The 19,645-nt window shown below is 40.7% G+C and overlaps 1 protein-coding gene across 2 annotated transcripts; it reads left to right on the forward strand.

Moving 5' to 3' along the window:
* The first annotated feature begins 969 nt into the window (after positions 1-969).
* On the forward strand, positions 970-17,611 carry stat4 (signal transducer and activator of transcription 4). 2 transcript variants are annotated; one of them, XM_084361403.1, is made up of 24 exons: positions 970-1,043; positions 1,158-1,286; positions 3,019-3,154; positions 8,396-8,494; positions 9,562-9,654; positions 9,762-9,840; positions 9,979-10,064; positions 10,202-10,353; positions 10,860-11,018; positions 11,310-11,402; positions 12,024-12,083; positions 12,248-12,268; positions 13,423-13,516; positions 13,643-13,687; positions 13,842-13,925; positions 14,009-14,107; positions 14,930-15,065; positions 15,351-15,403; positions 15,540-15,634; positions 16,081-16,217; positions 16,421-16,612; positions 16,700-16,742; positions 17,136-17,241; positions 17,349-17,611. In XM_084361403.1, the coding sequence occupies exons 2-24, from the start codon at positions 1,159-1,161 to the stop codon at positions 17,370-17,372; spliced, it is 2,214 nt and encodes a 737-aa protein (XP_084217529.1). In that variant the 5' UTR covers positions 970-1,043; position 1,158; the 3' UTR covers positions 17,373-17,611. The 2 variants fall into 2 exon arrangements, with proteins under 2 accessions (XP_084217529.1, XP_084217530.1); XM_084361404.1 differs by having other exon boundaries at positions 13,426-13,516.
* The last annotated feature ends 2,034 nt before the right edge of the window (positions 17,612-19,645 follow it).

Here is a 19,645-nt window from a genome sequence, read left to right on the forward strand (position 1 = left end):
ATTAATTCATCAAGTACGCTGCACTCCAGAATCTTAATTACAGAACCATGAGGGAACATTAACTAAAGGTTTGTCGACATTAACCAACATTAACCAACAACTTTCAAGGAATTTCCCCTAAATGTTCCTTAAAGGTTTGACAAAAACAACCTCCACAGAACTTTCAGGGAATGTTCCCATGAGAGTCGTCTAAATCTTCAGGGAACATTTTCTAAAGGCTCTGTAAAGGTTTCTGAACGATAACCTCCTGGTAACCCTTTGGGAATGTTCCCTAAAGGTTCTTTTTAAAGAGCGTAAAACTTTCTTTAAAGGTAGCTAAAAAATGAGCCCTCAGGGAACCTTAAAGGATTGTTCCCTAAAGGCTTTCTGAGGGCTATTTTTGTGAAACCTTGAAAGCATCTTTAGGGAACGTTTCCTGAAGGTTACCTTTGCGCTCGGATTTTATTCACGTTACTGTTTTTATGTTGGTTTATAGCCTTTGGTTCTTTTTTAAAAATAACCTTTAGGAAATGTTTTTGTTAAACCTTTAGAGGTCCATTCAACATTTCACACAAATGACCCTCACAGGAACTTAAGGGAACATTTTCTGAAGGTTCTTCTTAAAAAAAGAGCCAAAGTCTACAGGGAACACTTTGATTGACAGGTGGAAAAAACAAACTGAAACAATCCACGTGTTGATGAATGTATGACATAACAGTGAATCAACATTTCTTTTAAAGGTGAGCAACAGGAAGTAATAATACACCCTGACACATTACCAGTAAAAGGATACCTTATTCCTGTCTCACCACTCTCTCTCTCTGTGCGTGCGTGTGTGTGTGTGTGTGTGTGTGTATGTGTGTGTGTGTGTGTGTGTGTGTGTGTGTGTGTGTGTGTGTGTGGGCGTGCAGTGATTGGATGGGTGTGTTTCTGGGTACCTGCCCACTGAGAGTAAATGAGGTCGCTTCCTGAACTGACTTCCACTATGAAGCGAAAGGCAGAGAGAGAAACAAGTGCACGTGGTGAATGAGACAAGACTGAGCAGCCGAGCAGAGACGACTCAGGTAACCAGCAGAGCAGGAGGACAACAGAACCAGAACTCATGCAGGATACATGTTACACATTAAATAACACAAAGATACTTGACTTGCCCTTGTCTTTGTGTCTTTGTCTGTCAGCATGAGCCAGTGGAAGCAGATTCAGCAGCTGGAGATCAGACTCCTGGAGCATGTGGATTATCTGTATGATGATAACTTCCCCATGGACATCAGACAGGGGCTGGCCGGCTGGATCGAGTCCCAGGACTGGTGAGTTCTGATCCGAGTGTGTGACAGAAAAACAGAGCAAAGCAGTGAGAGTCACTCAGAAGACGTGTTTATTTAAAACACATTCATCTTTACTGAAGTAAAAGTACAAAAGTATTGGCATCAAAATATACTTAAAGTACTGAAAGTAAAAGTACTTATTATGCACAATGGCATATTTAAGAATAATGTATTTTATATTATTGGATAAAATTATTGATGTGCTCATCACATAAATGCAGTGATGGAAAGTAACTAAGTATATCTACTTAAGTACAGTTCTGAGCTACTTGTACTTTACTTTAGTATTTCCATTTTCTGTGACTTTATACTTCCACTCTAGATTTAGGAGGCAAATACTGTACTTTTTACTCCACTGCATTTATTTGGAAAAGTTTAGTTACTTGTTACTTTGCAGATTACATGCTGCATCAGAGCCAAAGTAGCATATTTTAAAATGTATTTTTATATTTACAATCGAATCAAAGTTAAAAAAATTACTGATTTCAATATCAGAAAATTGCTGAATATATACACAGTAAATATATTTATGATTTATTTGTACTTTTGATACTTAAGTACATTTTTAGCCAGAAAATTACTTTTAATACTTTATTATCTAATAAATAATATAACATCACATACTTTAAGACTTTTACTCAAGTACTACTCGTATAGGTGACTTTAACTTTTACCAAAGTAATAATTTGACACAATATCTTTACTTTTAATTTTACTTACTTAATTACTTAATCTACAAAATTACCTAACTTATTTTTTTTTTTACTTGAGTAATACTTAGTTACTTCCCATCACAGATGAAGTACACAGAACAACCAAACCACAACAAAACTCTTGTTTAACATCCTCTTGTTGTTACAACAGCAACAATGAAATCAAGATGATGAAGTTTACAGACGTGATTCAAAGACAGAAACACTGACAGGCATAGTTTAAATGTTTTTTCGTAACTTGTGTCGTTGTAAAACAAAAGCACACATGCGTCACCTTTCACTTTGCCCTCTCACAGTCACAACTGCAGGTCATATTTTTATTTCAACAGATCAAATGATTGTGTGTAGGCTACAGTGTGAGCAAAACAAACCACAAACTATTACCAGCCAGTTCAGAAGTTCCCCACAGCTCATTGTTTTGGTTCTCCATCGCACCGCTTACTGTCATCAGCTATTTGTTCGTCACAGCAACAAAAGACAGATGAGCCTGTTGGTTTTTACCTGCTCAGCACCAGAGTTAGCGTGTTAGCTAGCAGTCAGCTGGCGAACATAGCAGAGCATTTAGCAGGCAGGTGGATGGACACTTCAGTCATGTGTTGGTGGAGAACAAAATTGAGCTAAAAGAGAATATTTGACTTCAGTTTGTCAGGTGGCCACGGCTAGGCTAGAAATAAATGCTAACGTTGCTATCATCTTTAATAAAGACAACATTTCACACAATATTTTCAGCTTGTTTTGCTGCCTCCAAAGTGACACTAAATATCTCTGTACTTTTCTTGTATTCTCTAAATTGGTATCTGTTGTCCTCTAGCATACATGCTAACATCAGGTACCTGTATACTAGCACCTGCGACAAACATATTTCTGCAAGAAAACATGTCAGGCTTCATTACAAATCATCACAGAGCAAACAGATATGACTGTTGTAAGACATTAGACATTTTATCTGCCTGATACACATCATGCATCTCTAATATCAGCCATCTTTTTCTGTTTTCCAGGGACACGGCAGCCACCGACGAGTCGATGGCGACGGTGCTGTTCAGCAACCTGCTGACCCAGCTGGATCGAGTGCGCTCAGACGAGCAGAACTTCCTGCAAAGACACAACATGAAAATCATCCAACAGCAGCTACAGGTGTGTCAGCTTCGTTTCATCCCCTCAGGTCGTCAGTCTAAGAAGAAGGCTGCAACTAATGATTGTTTTCATCATCCATTAATCTGCTGATCATTTTTTACAATAAATCGATGAATCATTTAGTCTGAAAAATGTCAAAAACACGTTAGAAATGACCAGACAACAGTCCAAACACTCTTTCCTTACAGTCACATATGACAAAGAGAAGCAGCATTATTTCATAGCCTGACGTGATAATATAGTATTTCATGAATGACATAAACAACTCTGATGTTCCCTGTATGAGACAGATGTTCATCTACACAAACATCAAAGAGTAAACAGAGGAAGTCACAAAGCAACGGTGAAGGTAGCAACAAACAGAACAATATGACTGTACAGTGGATCATTTTGCTCACGTGTTTTATTTGATTCCTACATTTCAGTAATTAAAACTGATATAACAACTGCGAAATGATTCATGAGTGGTGAGATTGACCGTTTTTTTTGCATCACAATTTTAATTTGAATTGGAGAAACTGTTGGCTCTGCACCAAACAAACATGTTTACTTACATCTGAAAGAACAAGATCTGCAGGTCGGGTTTCTCTGCAGCACTTTTACTTTATTGCAGCTTTCGCGAGTCGGATATCTTACTTAGACCTTTAAGCAATGTCGATTACATTTCAATTAACTGTGAAGCCCGACTAATGGGATAAAATCTGATACATTGTCTTTACGTACATTGTTATACACTTGCTTTTACTCCCAGAAAAAAGAAATGTACTTTACTTCATAAACGTAACAACAAAGAAGAGAAAGAACCGAGTCTCTGGTGAGTCCTGAGGTCAGTCAGAGGTTGACCTGAAGTCAAACACTCACAGACAGACTCACCTGTTGCTTGCTAGCTGACAGGTAATGAACAGTGAAGTAATCTGGCTGTTAGTGGCGAATAAACACTTGCGTGACTATTGCGAGGTGAAGATCTATCTTCGTGTTCACAGACGATGTAATGTTTTAAAGTTTTATTCACGTTACATTTAATTTATTCGCTGAATTCCCTCCTCACTCGCCGACTCTCTCCCAGAGGTTATAGCGACAGGCGACCAAATGAAAACCTTCAGCAAACTTATGGCTCTGGTCGTTTTTTTTCAGAAACTCACAATACTGTCATCTCTCACATCGGCTGAATGTCAAACATCAGCGTTAAGGAGAAGTAGTTTGGTCTCTGGTGTTTGCACCCGAGGTGAAAAGGAAGTAAAATATAAAGGCTGCTTCTATTTTTGGTTTTGTTTTCATCTGCGTTACCTGAGAGAGGCAGCTACTGTTTGTACTATCCTGTGTCTCAAATGTCAAATGAGGAGTGTAAAGGCCATTAAATATCGAGAGGGAGAAACACTTTCTTTTTATGTTACTGTACTCTGGAGGCAGCGTCTCGATGAGCTCAGCGCAGCACTTTTGGTCCAGGAGCTGTACAGGATGTTTGGTTGAGGTCAGAGCTCAGCACACATATATTCTGGAAAAGACATATACCTTTGCAGAAAAGAAAAAAACCTTGTGCGGCTCGTCGATGCTTCCTGTGCGTCTGAATGCGTCTGAGCGCGTGTTGAAAGTCAACACTTTCAGAGGAAGCAGTTACTCCGGTGTGGTAGTTCGAGCATGATTGTGGGTTGTTGTTATTGTGATATGTGAGCGAAGTCTTTTGTGCCTTTAATTTTACATCACGCAAAAAAATTCAAATCTCAAAATTCTGAATTTGAATCTCTCTTCATTTGTGTGTCTTGTCACCCACATTCAAAGCAGGATCTCTCTCTGAAAAAACCCCTCTGGTGATCACAAAGTGACGCATTTGACATTTTGAATTTTGTGATCTTTACCGTTCAACAGAAATTTAATCAGACCTGCTGCTGTGACTGACGGCTGAGCTCTGAGATGAGTGAACACGGCAGCAGTTAGCGATAAGCAGCTAAGATGTTTCCACTCTGGAAAAAGAAAAAAAATGCCACGTCATAAAATTTGTTTTTTTGCCTTTTTTGCATGTAATGAAACGACGTTGGTGGAACATGTGAAAATTCGTTTTCCCAAAAACGAAATATTCAGTCATTGTCTGGAAAAGTGGGCTGAAGAAGTTTCCAAAACATTTCTGGGGCGTCAAACCAAAAGCAACTGAAGTATCTGCGAAACAAACATAAAAAGGTTTCATGCAGCTTGTTCGGTGTAATCCAAGATTTGATTTGAAAAGAAGTTATTTACATTTTCTTCTTTAAGCTTAAATCTTCATTGTAGCTGCTAAGCTAAAAGCGTTCGCGTGCAGTCACATCGAAGGTGTAAGTTACGTCTTCTCAAATCGATTCAGGATCTCAGAGCTTCTGGAGACTCAGGACAGGACGAGCTGTACGGAGACATCTTCTGGTTTTTTTCAGTTGTTTTTCACATTTTAAAACAAGTCTCCAGCTACGTCGGTTGTTTAGGAGAACGCTGCAGCACTGTTTTGCTGTGAAGCTCCAGAAATGTTTTATGGATGTTGAAACTTCACCTGACTTTCCATCAGCATGAGGAGATAATGACTGAATTTTAATTTTTGTGTGAACAGATTTTGGGGCTCTGTTGCCTCTATGATGTCGTCTTTCACACTACGTTAAAGAAAACATCCAAAATACACATTTAGGTGTTTATTTAAGCAAATTAACACACGTCAAACATCTAGAAAGTATTGATTCACAATCAGAATAATGTTTTTAAGAAAAAGAGATGATTTTATTCTGCACCTTTCTACAAGCTGTAGATTTATTATCGAATATGACCTTTAAAAGTCCTCAAAATGGTTTTTTTCTGGCTGGTTTATAAACATTTATTCCTATAACATCATGAAATTAGATTAATTTTATGGGTGTTGACGGTATTTTCTGATTTATGGAGCGATAACAAGGAGATATCCCTCTGGAAAACATGTCAACAAAATGAAACAAGAATTTTGAACCTGCCTTTGTCCAGTATTCAGATTTCTGTTTGGAAATTTGTGCATTTTTAACAAGATAGTGCCTCGTTCAACATCACATTTCAGAACTCAGCTTGTGATCAGCAGCCTGACACTAAAGGAAACCTCCGCGCTGCTCTCCAGTGCTGAACGCTGTCGCTGTCGCTGTCGCTGCGATGAAAGTGAGCGTGTGGGTGTTTGTTGATGCATCCTCAGTCATCATCCTGGCAATGATGCTGATGCATGAATACTTGAAGGCGGGAGAAAAACTTTCCTCTCCCCACAGCAGAATTTTTTGGTGCTTTTCTCAGTGGGCTTTTGAATGGCACCGTGCAGAAATTGAGCATTTTGTGGTGAAGTCGAGGCAGCTGTGGAGGCAGGATCGTGGCTGAGGGAAAGTTTCTGAGCTGCTTCACATATAATATGTAGTGCTGCTGCAGTCTAGTTTTTATTTTGTAAAAAAAAAAGTCTGACACTGTAGGCACAGAAACCTGCAATGAATAAGTTATTCTTGATGTATGACACAGAAAAATTCTTCTGATTTAAAATGGGGCACTCCCATCTTTCTAACATTTTACGTAAAGGTCAGTTCAGTCACAGGAAGCACCGCTCGACCGGTCGGCGTGTCCTCCGGTTCTGAGGAAGCTTTGACAGGTGCGAGAAAATAACCCTGATGACGTCATAATGATGTCATAGGGGTTATTGTGGCTTGTAGATCGGTCACAGGAACCCTGTCTATCACAGGTTTGAAAGATGAGGTCAGAGACTGTGCCAGGCAGCAAGGGTCTAATGTGAACTGGACCCAGAGTCAGACTTGAAGCCAGGACTCCTCCGCCTCTTGTGTTTTAATGTGGACCAGTCCTTCTTTAAGCTGTCTGAGGTGATTGCTGCAACTTTCTGAAAATGCATGCACCACACTGATGGTGTTTCCCTTTAAAACAATCCATGTTTTACGCTCGTTTTAATTACCACTTCCAGCAAAGGGAAGTCGACGAATGAGGCTAAATTCAAGCTCAATAAAACTTTAAAACGTTACCTCGTCTGTGAATATTTGTGCCTGAGTCACATCAGGCGGTGGTTGTGTAACGGTGGCAGAGCAGCAACTCCTGTGTTCTCTGAGGTAAAATGACTGTTTTTACTAATGGAGTCTGGTGGCTTTGGCGAGAGAGAAATATATCGTCTGTTTGTGGCTCAACAAAAAGGATTTTACTCTTAAACAAGAAGGTTTTTATCCAGTTTAAAAGTACTTCATGAATATGTCTGTGCTATTTTGTTTCTGCTGTAAATGAGGATCACACCCTGGAAGCGTTGTGGTTAAAGGTTTGAGCTTCCTTGGAAAAAAAAACTGTTAATGCACCAACTGCCTGCTGCATAGTTTGATTAGTTTGTGTAATTATGTGATGTTTTAACATGCTAGTTTGGATCTGAGCTCACTGATTAAAGCAGCAGTAGACCAGCGATTCCTGTGTTCTGCGAGGTAAAATTACAGGTTTTGTTAATGGAGTCTGGTGGCTAAAAACAACAAAAAGGATTTTACTCTGAAACATTAAGGTTTATTTCTGTCGGGATCCTTCCCATAATTGTATCAGACACTTGACAGAAACAAGCACTTTTTGTGGACATGCTTTGAAGGGTGCATTATCCCTCAAGGATTACGTTGCAGGGCCATTTCGTGGCTGCAGACTGCAGCGATCTACTCGACCAGTTACATGACATTTTATACCTATTAGTCATTAAGACAACAGATTATGTTCAGGATTTACCTTTTACATTCAAACAGCTGCAAAAGACTTAACTATAATTGCATGACATAACATTTAATGTAGTTTGTTTTTGCTTTGAATGAGGATCACACCCTCGAAATGTCCTCCAACAGTCACAGAAACGTTATGGTTCGAGGCTATAACGCCCGCGTACAACATACTCTAATCACCTGTGCACACCTTTGGCTACGTCCCTCCTACTTACACTGTAATGACTTATGTTCGGTGCTTTTTTTTTCTCGCCAGAGTCAAGTTGAACTTCATTCCTTTGCTGTAGCACTTCCAGTAAAAACCTCACGTCTCTGAGAATAATAACAACTCTCTGTGAAAACTATTTCCTCCTTATCAGAGGAGGATTTGGTTTCTGCTGATGGAAAGATAAGATGACACTGAGGAGAGTTAAACCTCACCAGGCTGCTGCTTTATGTACATTTCTATGCAAATAAATCCAAGTTAGTGTGCGTGGGTGTTTTCATTAACCTGTTTTTGATCCTCTATCTGTGTCTTTGCTTGACCACACAGGTTAAATACACAACCAACCCTGCCGTCATGGCCAAGGTGATCTCCACCTGCCTGAGGGAAGAGCGCCGCATCCTCTCCAGCGCCTGCATGCAGGAACAGGTTTGTCACACTGTCCTCCTCACAGGGGAAGTCCCTCTCCTCCCTGAATAATAGCTGCTGCTGGTAAATCAGGGCAGCTACCGGGAACACGCACTGTACAACACCAACGCCCCCACGCTCCCAACCGCTTCTCCCAGAAAAAAAACAACGTGGCACGGGGAGAATATTTTCAGTTTACAGGAATCAAGCTGCTGTAGCCATAAACAAGATTACAGGTAGATAACATGGAGCTGTTCGCCAGAGGCTGCTGCTCTTTAAACACGTCCTTACTTTTACTTTTACTTTCTGTTGTACTGTTTATGTGGCAGGTACAAAGGCTGATACCAAGACAGTCGCTGCTCTTCACAGAGTCCTCCTGGATGATGAGATTTTTATTTAAACATCGTCAGCAGCTGTTTTTGTCTCTCTTTTCAATCATTCCATCAATTTCCCCTTTGTGTCTTTCTAAACATGAAATAATATATCATCCATCCTGTCAGTGTGTAACCTCAAACACTCCACAATATCAAAATACAAGTGAACACGTGCGTTTGTGCGCCTTATGAGTGATGCTACTCTGATAGGCCCATTACGAAGCGAACGTCTGCGTCATCGATCCAATTATCTCAGTTCCTGCCCGTCCAGATGTTAATCGCCGAAAACCTTCACCCCTGAAAGAGTTGACATGCTTATAAATGGCCAAATTGAACAGGAAAAGCTGACTTTTACCCACGTATATGTGGACAGGGCCTCTGTTAGTGTGATCTGTGTCTTTAGAGATACTGCATGTTAGTCAGTTAGTACTGCCTATATTCAACATTTTTATATTAAAGGATACATATTCTGCTCATTTTCAGGCTCATCATTTTATTTTCGGTTACTTCTAGGAAAGGTTTAAACACTTTACTGCTCAAAAAACACGTCAGTTTTCTCATACTGTCCAGTGCTGCAGCTTTGTACTCACCCTCCGTCAAAATAATAAATCTTACAGATCGACAGTCTACGTTTGATCTGAATATTTAGAAAACAAAGCCAGTAAGTATTTGGAAAGTTTAAAATAAAAGTGGCTGAACAGATCTGTCCGACAGGGTCCTCTGGAGAAATCACTGCAGAGTTCAGTTGCCTTTGAGAGGCAGAAGAACATGGACAACAGAGTCGGGATCATCAGAGGCAGCGTGCAGGTGACGGAGACACAAAGATGTTTAAGGAAATATATATATATATATAAAAGACTTTACGACATTTTATCCCATGATTAACTTAAAACACTTTGTGTGTGTGTGTCTAGTTGATGGACCAGGCTGTGAAATACATAGAGGACATGCAGGATGACTTTGATTTCCGCTACAAGACCCTTCAGTCTCGAGGTCAGCACTGTGAAAAACAAAAAACCTCTTTCTACCAAATAAAAACTGTCATTTTCTCACTGCCGTGGAAAATACTGCACAGCCTGCAACACCCGAGAAAACTATATAATTGTGGTTTTGTGTGTGTGTGTGTGTCAGATTCAACAGATAGGAACTCCGACATGATGAAACAGGAAGTAACAAGACTGCAGGAAATGCTCAACAGGCTCGACTTTAAAAGGAAGGTATGCTTTTGTATCATCGCGCAGCGTCTCTGATCAACCAAAATGTCTCAGAGTTAAAAAAAAAAGGGACGAAAAAAGTCCTCCGTGTAGTTTGCATTTCATAAACAATCACAGCTGTTCTTCGTGGCCTTTGTTAGGAGATCCTGTCAAAGATGGACGTCGTGGTGAAGGAGATCGACGACCTGATGACCTCTCAGCTCAGCCCTGAGCTGCAGGACTGGAAGCGGAGGCAGCAGATCGCCGCCATCGGTGGTCCGCAGCTCACCGGCCTGGAGCAGCTGCAGGGCTGGTAATGAGCTGAATGTTTCCTGAAATCACAACTTTAATGCCAAAGTTTACTTCCTCAAAATATGTACCACTAGATGCAGTGTGCACTATTGTGGGAAGCACATGAGCAGGAAGCTTCAAGCTGGGGTCGGTAAGACAGGAGAAACTAACTTACCAACTTTTGAAAATCGCAGCCCCCTCCCTTCATGACTTTCCCCCAATAAATACATAAATAAACAACTGTTAAACGCCACAATCATGTTAACACAAGCAAAACAACGGTCACAGACGTCGTTACTGCTGTACTTTGTGCTAACTAGCTGTCAGACTCAGACTCAGGAAGACGATATCAGAGAATAAACGCTCAACAGTCGAGCCAAACACGAGGAAGCCGAGTCCAAGATGAGTTAGAACAAGAAGGCAGAACAGAAAATGCACAAATAGAAACGAATTAATCCTGGTACATTTTTAATGTGAGAGCTGGGTCGAACTCCTCTCACCTGTCTGCTCTCACCTGTCTGCTCTCAGGTTCACTCTGACAGCTCAGAGTCTCTTCCAGATCAAGCGCCAGCTGGACAAACTGGGGGAGCTGGTCGTGAAGGTCACCTACGAGTGTGACCCGATCCCTCTGCAGAAGCCTCAGCTGGAGGAGCGAGTCAAATACCTCCTCTACCACCTCATCAAGAGGTACCACACTTTGCATTTTGCATTTTTGTGAGGTGTTTCTAGCTGAAATGTTTCCACTTCTAAGAAAACAGGTAGTTTTGCTTTTCCACATCTGTAAACACGTGCAGATTGTACATGAGACATGAGAGCGCTGACATGTACAAACAAACTTCCTCCTGTACTCGCGGCTCTAACAACACGTTTCACCATATGGAAGCTAGGTGTTGAAAATGAGACAAAACCACAGCCTCCAAGATGTAAAGTGAAGTGAGCAAAACTGTGTAAATCATCGGAGGTGTGGTTTGTTCTCAGCTCGTTTGTGGTGGAGAAGCAGCCGTGCATGCCGACACACCCGCAGAAACCCCTCATCATCAAGACCGGAGTGCAGTTCACCACCAAAGTCAGGTATCGTGATGAGTTTCCATCGTTTCACTCCCGTTTAATCCCAGACTTAAAGGAAGAGTTCACTCAAAACAGAGAAAAGTCAGGTTGAAGTTTCCACAAAACATTTCTGTTCTCCTAAACAACTGAAGATGATGGAGACGTGTTTTAAAATGTACAAAAAACAACGTAACATGGCTCCATACGGCTCATCCAGCATAATCCGAATCTACGGAAGCCCAGAGGTCCCACATTAAGTTGAAAAGACGTTATTTAGACCCTTTTTTTAAGATGAAAGCTTCACTGAAGCTGCTTAGATAAAAGAGTTAGCGTGCACCCGCCTGAAGTGGCTGCACGGGATCGTCAAGGGTGTAAATAACGTCTTTTCAAATCAGTTTGGGATCTCTGGGCTTCCGTAGATTTGGATTATTCCGGACATTTTATGGGGTTTTTTTCCCCAATTTAAGTCCCCGTCTACTTCAACACTGTTTTGCTGTGAAGCTCCAGAAATGTTTTGTGGACTACGAAACTTTTTTTTTGGTAAACTGCTCCTTTAAGTTAAATCTTTTCTGACATTTCATCTGTTTAATTTATTGTTAGTTGGTGAAAAACAGTAACAATGTTTCTCGTCCTGATTTCTCTCAGACTCCTGGTTAAACTTCCAGAGGTGGATTATCAGCTGAAAGTGAAAACAACTTTTGACAAGTGAGAACTTCATGTTAAATTACTTAAATATACAAATGTACATATAACTACAACTATATTGAGTCTGCCTGTCTGCGATGTTACAGTCATAGTCTTGTGGACTAATCTTTATATATATATCTGTGTGTGTATTTGTGTGTGTGTGTGTGTGTTTGTGTCTCTAGGGACCTCCCTCCAGGCAGAGTGTGAGTACAAACAGCTTCACTACAGGAAGTTCTGCTCATGTGTAATTTTAGCACTAATAGAAGCAGTGAAGCGGCAAGTCTGCACTTTCGAGCAACGATGGCCAGCAGACATGTTGTTATACTGCAGTCAGAACTGCAGACATCAAACATCTGAAACTCAGCGTCCAGTTGAGAAGAAAATTACAATCACCAGAATAAATATTAAATGTTTAAACGTTACATTTCTTTATGACACAGAAACCTGTTCAGGGTTAGAAAAAACGTCATGTTTGGTTTAATATACCCGGTTTTAACGGCACAAAAACAGCCTGAACCTGTTCCGACGTCTCGTTAAATATCCTGTTTTGTTGCCGGCAACACGTCTGGAAAACATCCCGAGGTCTCGTCAAAAACAACCAGTGTATTAATAGTTGTAAATGTTGAATTGCAGTCTTGAACAGCGCTCTCTCTTTCTATAAACATTTATATATATTATGTTATGTGATGTGAACACGCATTGTGCAAATCAGAACGTATCTGTGGTTTGTAGAAACGTAAACTGACAACATTTTATTTTGGCGACTGGGCTGAAAAGTACATTTTCCTTTTTACAGCTGAATTTCTTTCATTTTTGTTGTTCAAAACATCTTTGTCTCTGTATCGGCTCAGTTTTTTTAAAATTTACGTACTGTTTAGATAGTTGTTACTGTAATCTAACAACAAGTTCCTTTATCGTTAAAGAAGTCAGTTTTTATTTGACACCGTACACAAAACTTTACGTATTCAGAATAAATAATAAAGATTTCAGATTTCAGTGGTTGCGGCTACTGTCCAGCCCAATATTCAGTATAAAATATGTTACATTTGTCCTCCTTTTTTGAAACCTGTCAGCCAACAATAGTAATTTATTTTCAATTTATTATGGAAATCATAAAAGTGTGACCCCTCCTCTTATTCGTGCACTTGGTTGTCGTATATAAACATCACAGAGTTTTGTAAAATGTACTTTAATCCGATAAATCAGGAGATGTCTTCTCATTTGTTTCCTCCCGGCGTCTATTCAGCGGCTACGCTCTTGCTTCGTATGATCTAAAGACAGACAGCGTTTTGTAGATACAGATTAAAGCTGACAAATCCACGAGGCCTCTGTGTTTTATCTTCTTCTCTTACTTCAGAAGTCGTCAGTTCTTCATCCTGACCAACAACACTAAAGTTATGGACATCGAGGACTATTCAAACGGCTGCCTCTCAGTCGAGTTCAGACACCTGGTGAGACACAGATCATATCTTTTTATGAAGAGGTATCTTGATATCTTTGTGACTTCCACTCACGTAGGTTTTGAAATGGGTTTTTTGTTTGTTTTAACTCCAGCTGACATTGACTTTGTCTTACAGCAGCTGAAAGAAAAGAAATATATCAACGGCACGAAGGGGAACGAGGTGAGAAATGAACATGAATTAACCGTAAATGTAGCAGAGAAGTGGTCTCTTATGCTACGCTACTGTGATTTAACAACAAGTCTGATACTTTATCTGTAACAACGCAGTCAGAAGAGGAGAAACTGAACCGCTGTGTGTTTCTTGTGTTTTTCAGGGTTTACTGTCTGTGACTGAAGAACTTCACTCTCTCAGTTTTGAGGCTTGTTTCACAGTTCAGGGTCTCACCATCGATCTGGAGGTCAGAGGCAGCAGATTTTACCTGATGTTTGACTTTCTGTTGTTGTTGTTGTTGTTGATTATTGTTCATGTGAACTCTTCCAGACGTGTTCGTTGCCACTGGTGGTCATCTCTAACGTGAGCCAGCTGCCGGGAGGCTGGGCGTCCGTCATGTGGTACAACCTCCTGACCGACGAGCCGAGGGTGAGCGAACACGCTGCGACAACAAAACACGTTCAAACGTGTTTGTTTGTTTATTCATTTAACTACAAATACCATTCTCATTACATTCTCATTAACAAGTGCTGCGGACACTCAGTTTCCAGTTCATTAGGTTCAAAATTTTGAGTTTTCTGTGGAAAAACAATGCCTTGAAAGTTTTTGAAAGACACGAACAGACACAATAGGTCATTGAACGTGCTTGAATTCACATATTTGTTGCAAGAATAGAAATTGAAGTTCTTTGACGTTTTTCTTTCATAAAGATAGTTCTCAATGTAAAAATTGTCAGTGTTGTAAGAGAAAATGGATCCTTGAATTTAAGTGAATTGGGCCTGGAAAGTCCTTGAAAGGTCCTTCAGTATTTTATGTGTTCTTGTGCATGTAAAAGGTCTTGAGAGTTAAAAAAGTCCACACCAACAAAGCTCCTCTCTCCCGCACAAAACACTGCTCCTCAAACGCCTCATCAGTAGTGCCGCCCTTAATTCCGTGACTTTGTGACATCACACTACGTCACCATGTCACACATTTACATAATTTATGCCTAGCGGCTAGTTTGGCTCGTAAGAATTGATTTAGCACAGCTGCTGCAGAAAACTGATGTTTGTTGAGCATTAAAACATGTAAATCTGTTCTGTAAGTGACCCAAAATAAAGTTATGAACCTGAACGTACAGGAGATGTCTCCTTTAATCACCATCTTTGAGGGTGTAGTTTGTGGTACAGTTGAATTGCTCTTACACTAAGACGTGTTCTCAGAAACCACTTCACCGTCCCACTTCCTTCCTCTTGCTCTTTTCCTCCGCAGAACTTGGCGTTCTTCGGTAACCCACCTCGGGCCACGTGGAGCCAGCTCTCCGAGGTGCTCAGCTGGCAGTTCTCCACCTTCGCTGGTCAAGGCCTCAACAAGGACCAGCTGAGCATGCTGGGAGAGAAGCTGCTCGGTATGTTTTGCCATTTTTAACTTTCAAACTGCGTAGTAACTGTGGACACCATGCTGTAAAATTCATTACAAGCAAAAGTCCTGCAGGCAAAACAGCCTGTTTTCAGCTTTGTGACGACGCATTTTCCAGCTGATCAGGAGGTTTTTAAAGACTTCGTCCTTCTGTTTATCACAAACATTCAACATCAACCAGCTGGAGATACAAACATGAGACAAACTTATCTGAAAACCTTGAATGCGAGTACTTTGGTGCAGTGCTTTATGTTTTCACTGCATGTGTCTGTAGGTCAGCACGCCTCCTGCAGCGACTATCAAGTGTCCTGGTCCAAGTTCTCCAAGGTACGTTTGTGCCATCTAGTGGCCAATGAGAAATCATCTTCTGTGCCTCATCCTCTCTGTTTTATCTATAAGTATTTAATGTGATGTTTCAGTGTCAGAGCAGTTTTCATTGAATCTTTTCCACGTCTTCTTCAAGGAGAATATCCCAGGAAAGCCGTTCAGTTTCTGGATGTGGCTCGACTCGATCCTGGAGCTCATCAAGAAACACCTGCTGCCCGTCTGGAACGAGAAGTAAGACGTTAATTAAGCCGTTAATGTTTTGTTTCTAGTTAATAACACTGTTTCTGAACAGCTCGTTACTCCTCAGTGATGTTTTGAATCTGTTTGTTTTCACTTTGATGGATGGAGCTTTAAAACTTAAAGGAATAGTTCAACATTTTGGAAAATATCCTTAATAATTTTCTTTTTAACACATTTACGAGACGACTAATGTTTTCTGTCGATCTACTTGAATCAGAAACACACATATGATACATAAAATGAACATTAAAAGAGCGTTGGATGCTGATTAAATACGTCATCAGCAGGTTTAATAAACTTACATTGAACATAAAGAGCAGCAAAAAAGACAAAACTACACAACTGTAACCATAAAGAAATTTCAGTATGACGTCAAAATGTGCTGGAAGAAGCAGAAAACATTCACGTCCTCTCTTTCACCACCTCCGTCCTCGCAGCTACATCATGGGCTTCGTGAGTAAAGAGACGGAGCGGACTCTGCTGAAGGACCGAGAGCCGGGCACCTTCCTGCTACGCTTCAGTGAGAGTCACCTCGGAGGGATCACCTTCACCTGGGTGGAGCACAAGGACAACGGTGAGGCCTCCTTGGCACCAGAAAATCTCCAAAGCTTGTGTGAACCTTATTTCAGGCATTTAACTAAAAAAAAAACACAAAAACAAAAGACCAAGGAACCAGAGGTGCTAAAAGGCAGAGTTATGCTCCTCAGGCAGCCTTGTGGGTCGTTGTCATTACTTACATTGATGCTACGTTTCACTGACGTCGACTTTTCCCAACAGGAGAAGTGAAGTTCAACTCCGTGGAGCCCTACACTAAAAACCGGCTCAGCGCTCTCCCGTTCGCCGACATCATCCGGGACTACAAAGTGATCTCGGACGGCGTCGTCCCTGAGAACCCGCTCAAGTTCCTCTACCCCGACATCCCCAAAGACGAGGCCTTCGGACGGCTTTACAACTGTCAGCCGAGCAAAGGCAAGAGTTAAAAAACGTTTGCTCAGACTTCATGTTGGTTTAGTGCTTCTGTTGGATCTCTAACTCTGATCTCTGTTTCATTTACAGTCCATCCGTACATCCCGTCACACCTGATCCCCATCTCTGTGCAGTGAGTTCATGTGAAGCTCTCTACTTAACTTATTAAAGGTCCAGTGTGTAGGACAGATGCACCGCCATGTTTGTACAGTATCCCAGAGCAAACACTGACTAGAGATTGGCTTTTGCATGGGTGAGATGAGGGGTGTTCAGTTGGTTGCAGCCTCACCACTAGATGCGACTAAATCCTACACACTGGACCTTTAAAGTTATTTATTTTGTATCACGAATGCATTCAAACTAAAGTAACGAGCCTGTTTTGAAAATGTGAGAAGGAGAAAGTTCAGATATTTGTGTCAGATGTTCAGAGAAGTCAAAAGTTATTGATAATAAGACAACTGAGACAGTTTTTACCGATGAGAAGCAGATCCTTCACTCGTATCATCTCCCTCTCTTGTCGTCGCAGCCCCGACGCGAGCAGCACACCGCTCTCTTGTCAGTCTCCCGAACCTCCGATGACTCCCGGAGAGTTCAACATGCTCAACGAGCACCTGTGCTTCGACCTCGACACCGTAAGTCTGCTGGCAATGAGAAGATGTTAGAAGACACATTTCTCTGCTTCTAGTGTCATTCTCCTTTCAGCTCTGCTGATAACGTTGTCTCTCTTCTCGTTTCACAGATGAGCTCTCCGTATTCAGAGTAAAGCGAGTTGAAACATGCAGCATTTCTTGCTCAAAGGTTCCTTGAATGTTTCCCCCGACAGAGTTTTCGTTCTGGCCTGACCTCCTGATTGTAATGAAGCAGAATCTTCTGTCTTTGTGGCTTTATTGGATTCATGTTGTTTATTGTTTTTTTTTATATTCAAAATGTTCTAAAAGTTTTGTACCTCTTGACTGGTTTTCTACACGGCCTGTATTGTATATAAAACACTTTTAAACATGATTATTTTGACTGCTGTTGTCATGTGCTTGTAACCACCACTGGTCTCGCAACGTCAGCTCATCCGCCACCTGCAGCCCACAGTGAGGCACAGCAGCAGATGTTCGCAGAGCTTTTATTTTGGAGGCAGCCGGATGTTAATCCTCCTGCAGCTGGATGAAACTTATCTGTACACGCCTGTTCTGAGTTTACCGAGAACCACGTGACTCCCGGAGAGTGGAGGGTGGGAGGGTGTGGTAATATTTCTGTGAGGAAATAAAGCAGAGCACTTCTTCTCATGAACTTTAACCTAAATGATCTCTGTTGTAGATCATTGATAACTAATTATTAGGCAAGAGAAGTGTATTTATATAGCACTGTTTAGACATTTCAAAGTGCTTTACAGAGACAAAGAAATGCATTAAAGTAAGACATTAAAACATGAAGAAAATGATAAAAATGCATTTTAAAAGACAGCAAAAATCCTTTAATGCTTTATAGACGAGTGATAAGAGTTTAAAATCTACAGGAAGCCTGAGCAGTGATTTAAGGACCGGGGTGTGAAGTAGTTTCTGTATTTTGTTTGGACAGAAATCCTTTAATTCATGCTCTGATTTTAAGGTGGTAGTAGTTTGTCGTAATTCAGGTCCGGCTCCAGAACTACACCAAGACTTCTGGCTCGATTTGTAGATTTTAGTGCCGTGGATTCAGGTTGAGAACTGACTTTTTAATCTCTCTTCTAATCTCTTTTTACATTTGAAGCAACTGATCACATCTGAAATATTGCAACAAGCCTCGCTTTGCATACATTTTTTACAGCAGACACTGCAGAGCCTGATGCATTTCAATACAACCCCCCTGTCATCACTGCAAAACAATGGGGATGGATCTGTTCTGAGTTACATTTGTCCAGACTAGTCTGTGATATGATCTGAAGTATTTTCTAAGCAAAACTTCTCACAAACAAGTTCTAACATTAGACAAGTTTGCTTTTTCTTGGTCTTGCATTATCGTCAATTGAATATTTGGGGGTTAAGAGTGTTGGTTAAAGCTAAACATTTGGATTTTAGAAGTACAACAGTCCTGACAAAAGATATTAAAAGAAAAATACATGAAAGTCATCTAATGTGGGTCACATCAGGTGAAGTACAAAGCTGCTTAAAAGCTGGAAAGATACGCTCCTAGTCGCTACAGGGAATAATAAAAGTGTGACATAGGAAAGTTCCCGGCTTTGTTTTAATTCCAGTCTAAACTCGTCTCGTGTCATCCGGAAGTTCCTTTCCAGGTCCGTGTTGCAAAACAGACGGATGTGGACCGACTGAAGTCTTTAAAGGAGGGTGAGGATGTCAATGAGGAGGGGGAGAATTCAGTCCAGTCCTCATGAGGTCAGGGGTCAGCTTTACAGAAGAAATACAAACATCTAACACACAGATCTAAAGGAGAAAATCAAAATAGAAGAAAAAGGAAGTGAGCTCAGCTTTTAAAGGAGACATATTCTGCTCATTTTCAGGTTCATAACTTTATTTTGGGCCTTTATTTGGGCCTTTATTTGGGCTTTTTGTAATTATTTATTAAGTAATGAGTTTGAGCAATATTTCGTGCACCGTTGAACAACACTGTGTTTTATAATTTTGTCATATCTTAATCTGAAAAACACTTTTGGCTGCAGCAGTCAAATAGCAGCCAAAGTCATAGTGGAGTAAAAAACAAAAGAAAGCAAGGTATTTCCATCTGATATGTAATGGAGTAGATGGTGTCATGAAATGGAAATGCCATGTGGTTTAAGGGAAGAAAGTTTTCCTTTGTTTACTTGTGGCGGACCCTGCCACCTTTCTAGCTCCCACACGGTGTTCTGGGACCTTAATTTCCTCAGAGAACAGCTTGTTTATTCATTTATGGACAAAATAAATATTTCAAGTTTGTATCATTACATCATTTATATTGATGAAGATGTGTAAATATATAATTGTTCATATTTAGATGGAATAAAATTAAGTTTATTGTTTTTAATGAGCTGTCTGTCCTCAGCTGACCTGTCAACATGTCTGCCACTGTGAA

The sequence above is a fragment of the Pagrus pagrus genome (genome assembly GCF_965226575.1).
Source record: "Pagrus pagrus genome assembly, chromosome: 9".
NCBI classification, from domain to species: domain Eukaryota; kingdom Metazoa; phylum Chordata; class Actinopteri; order Spariformes; family Sparidae; genus Pagrus; species Pagrus pagrus.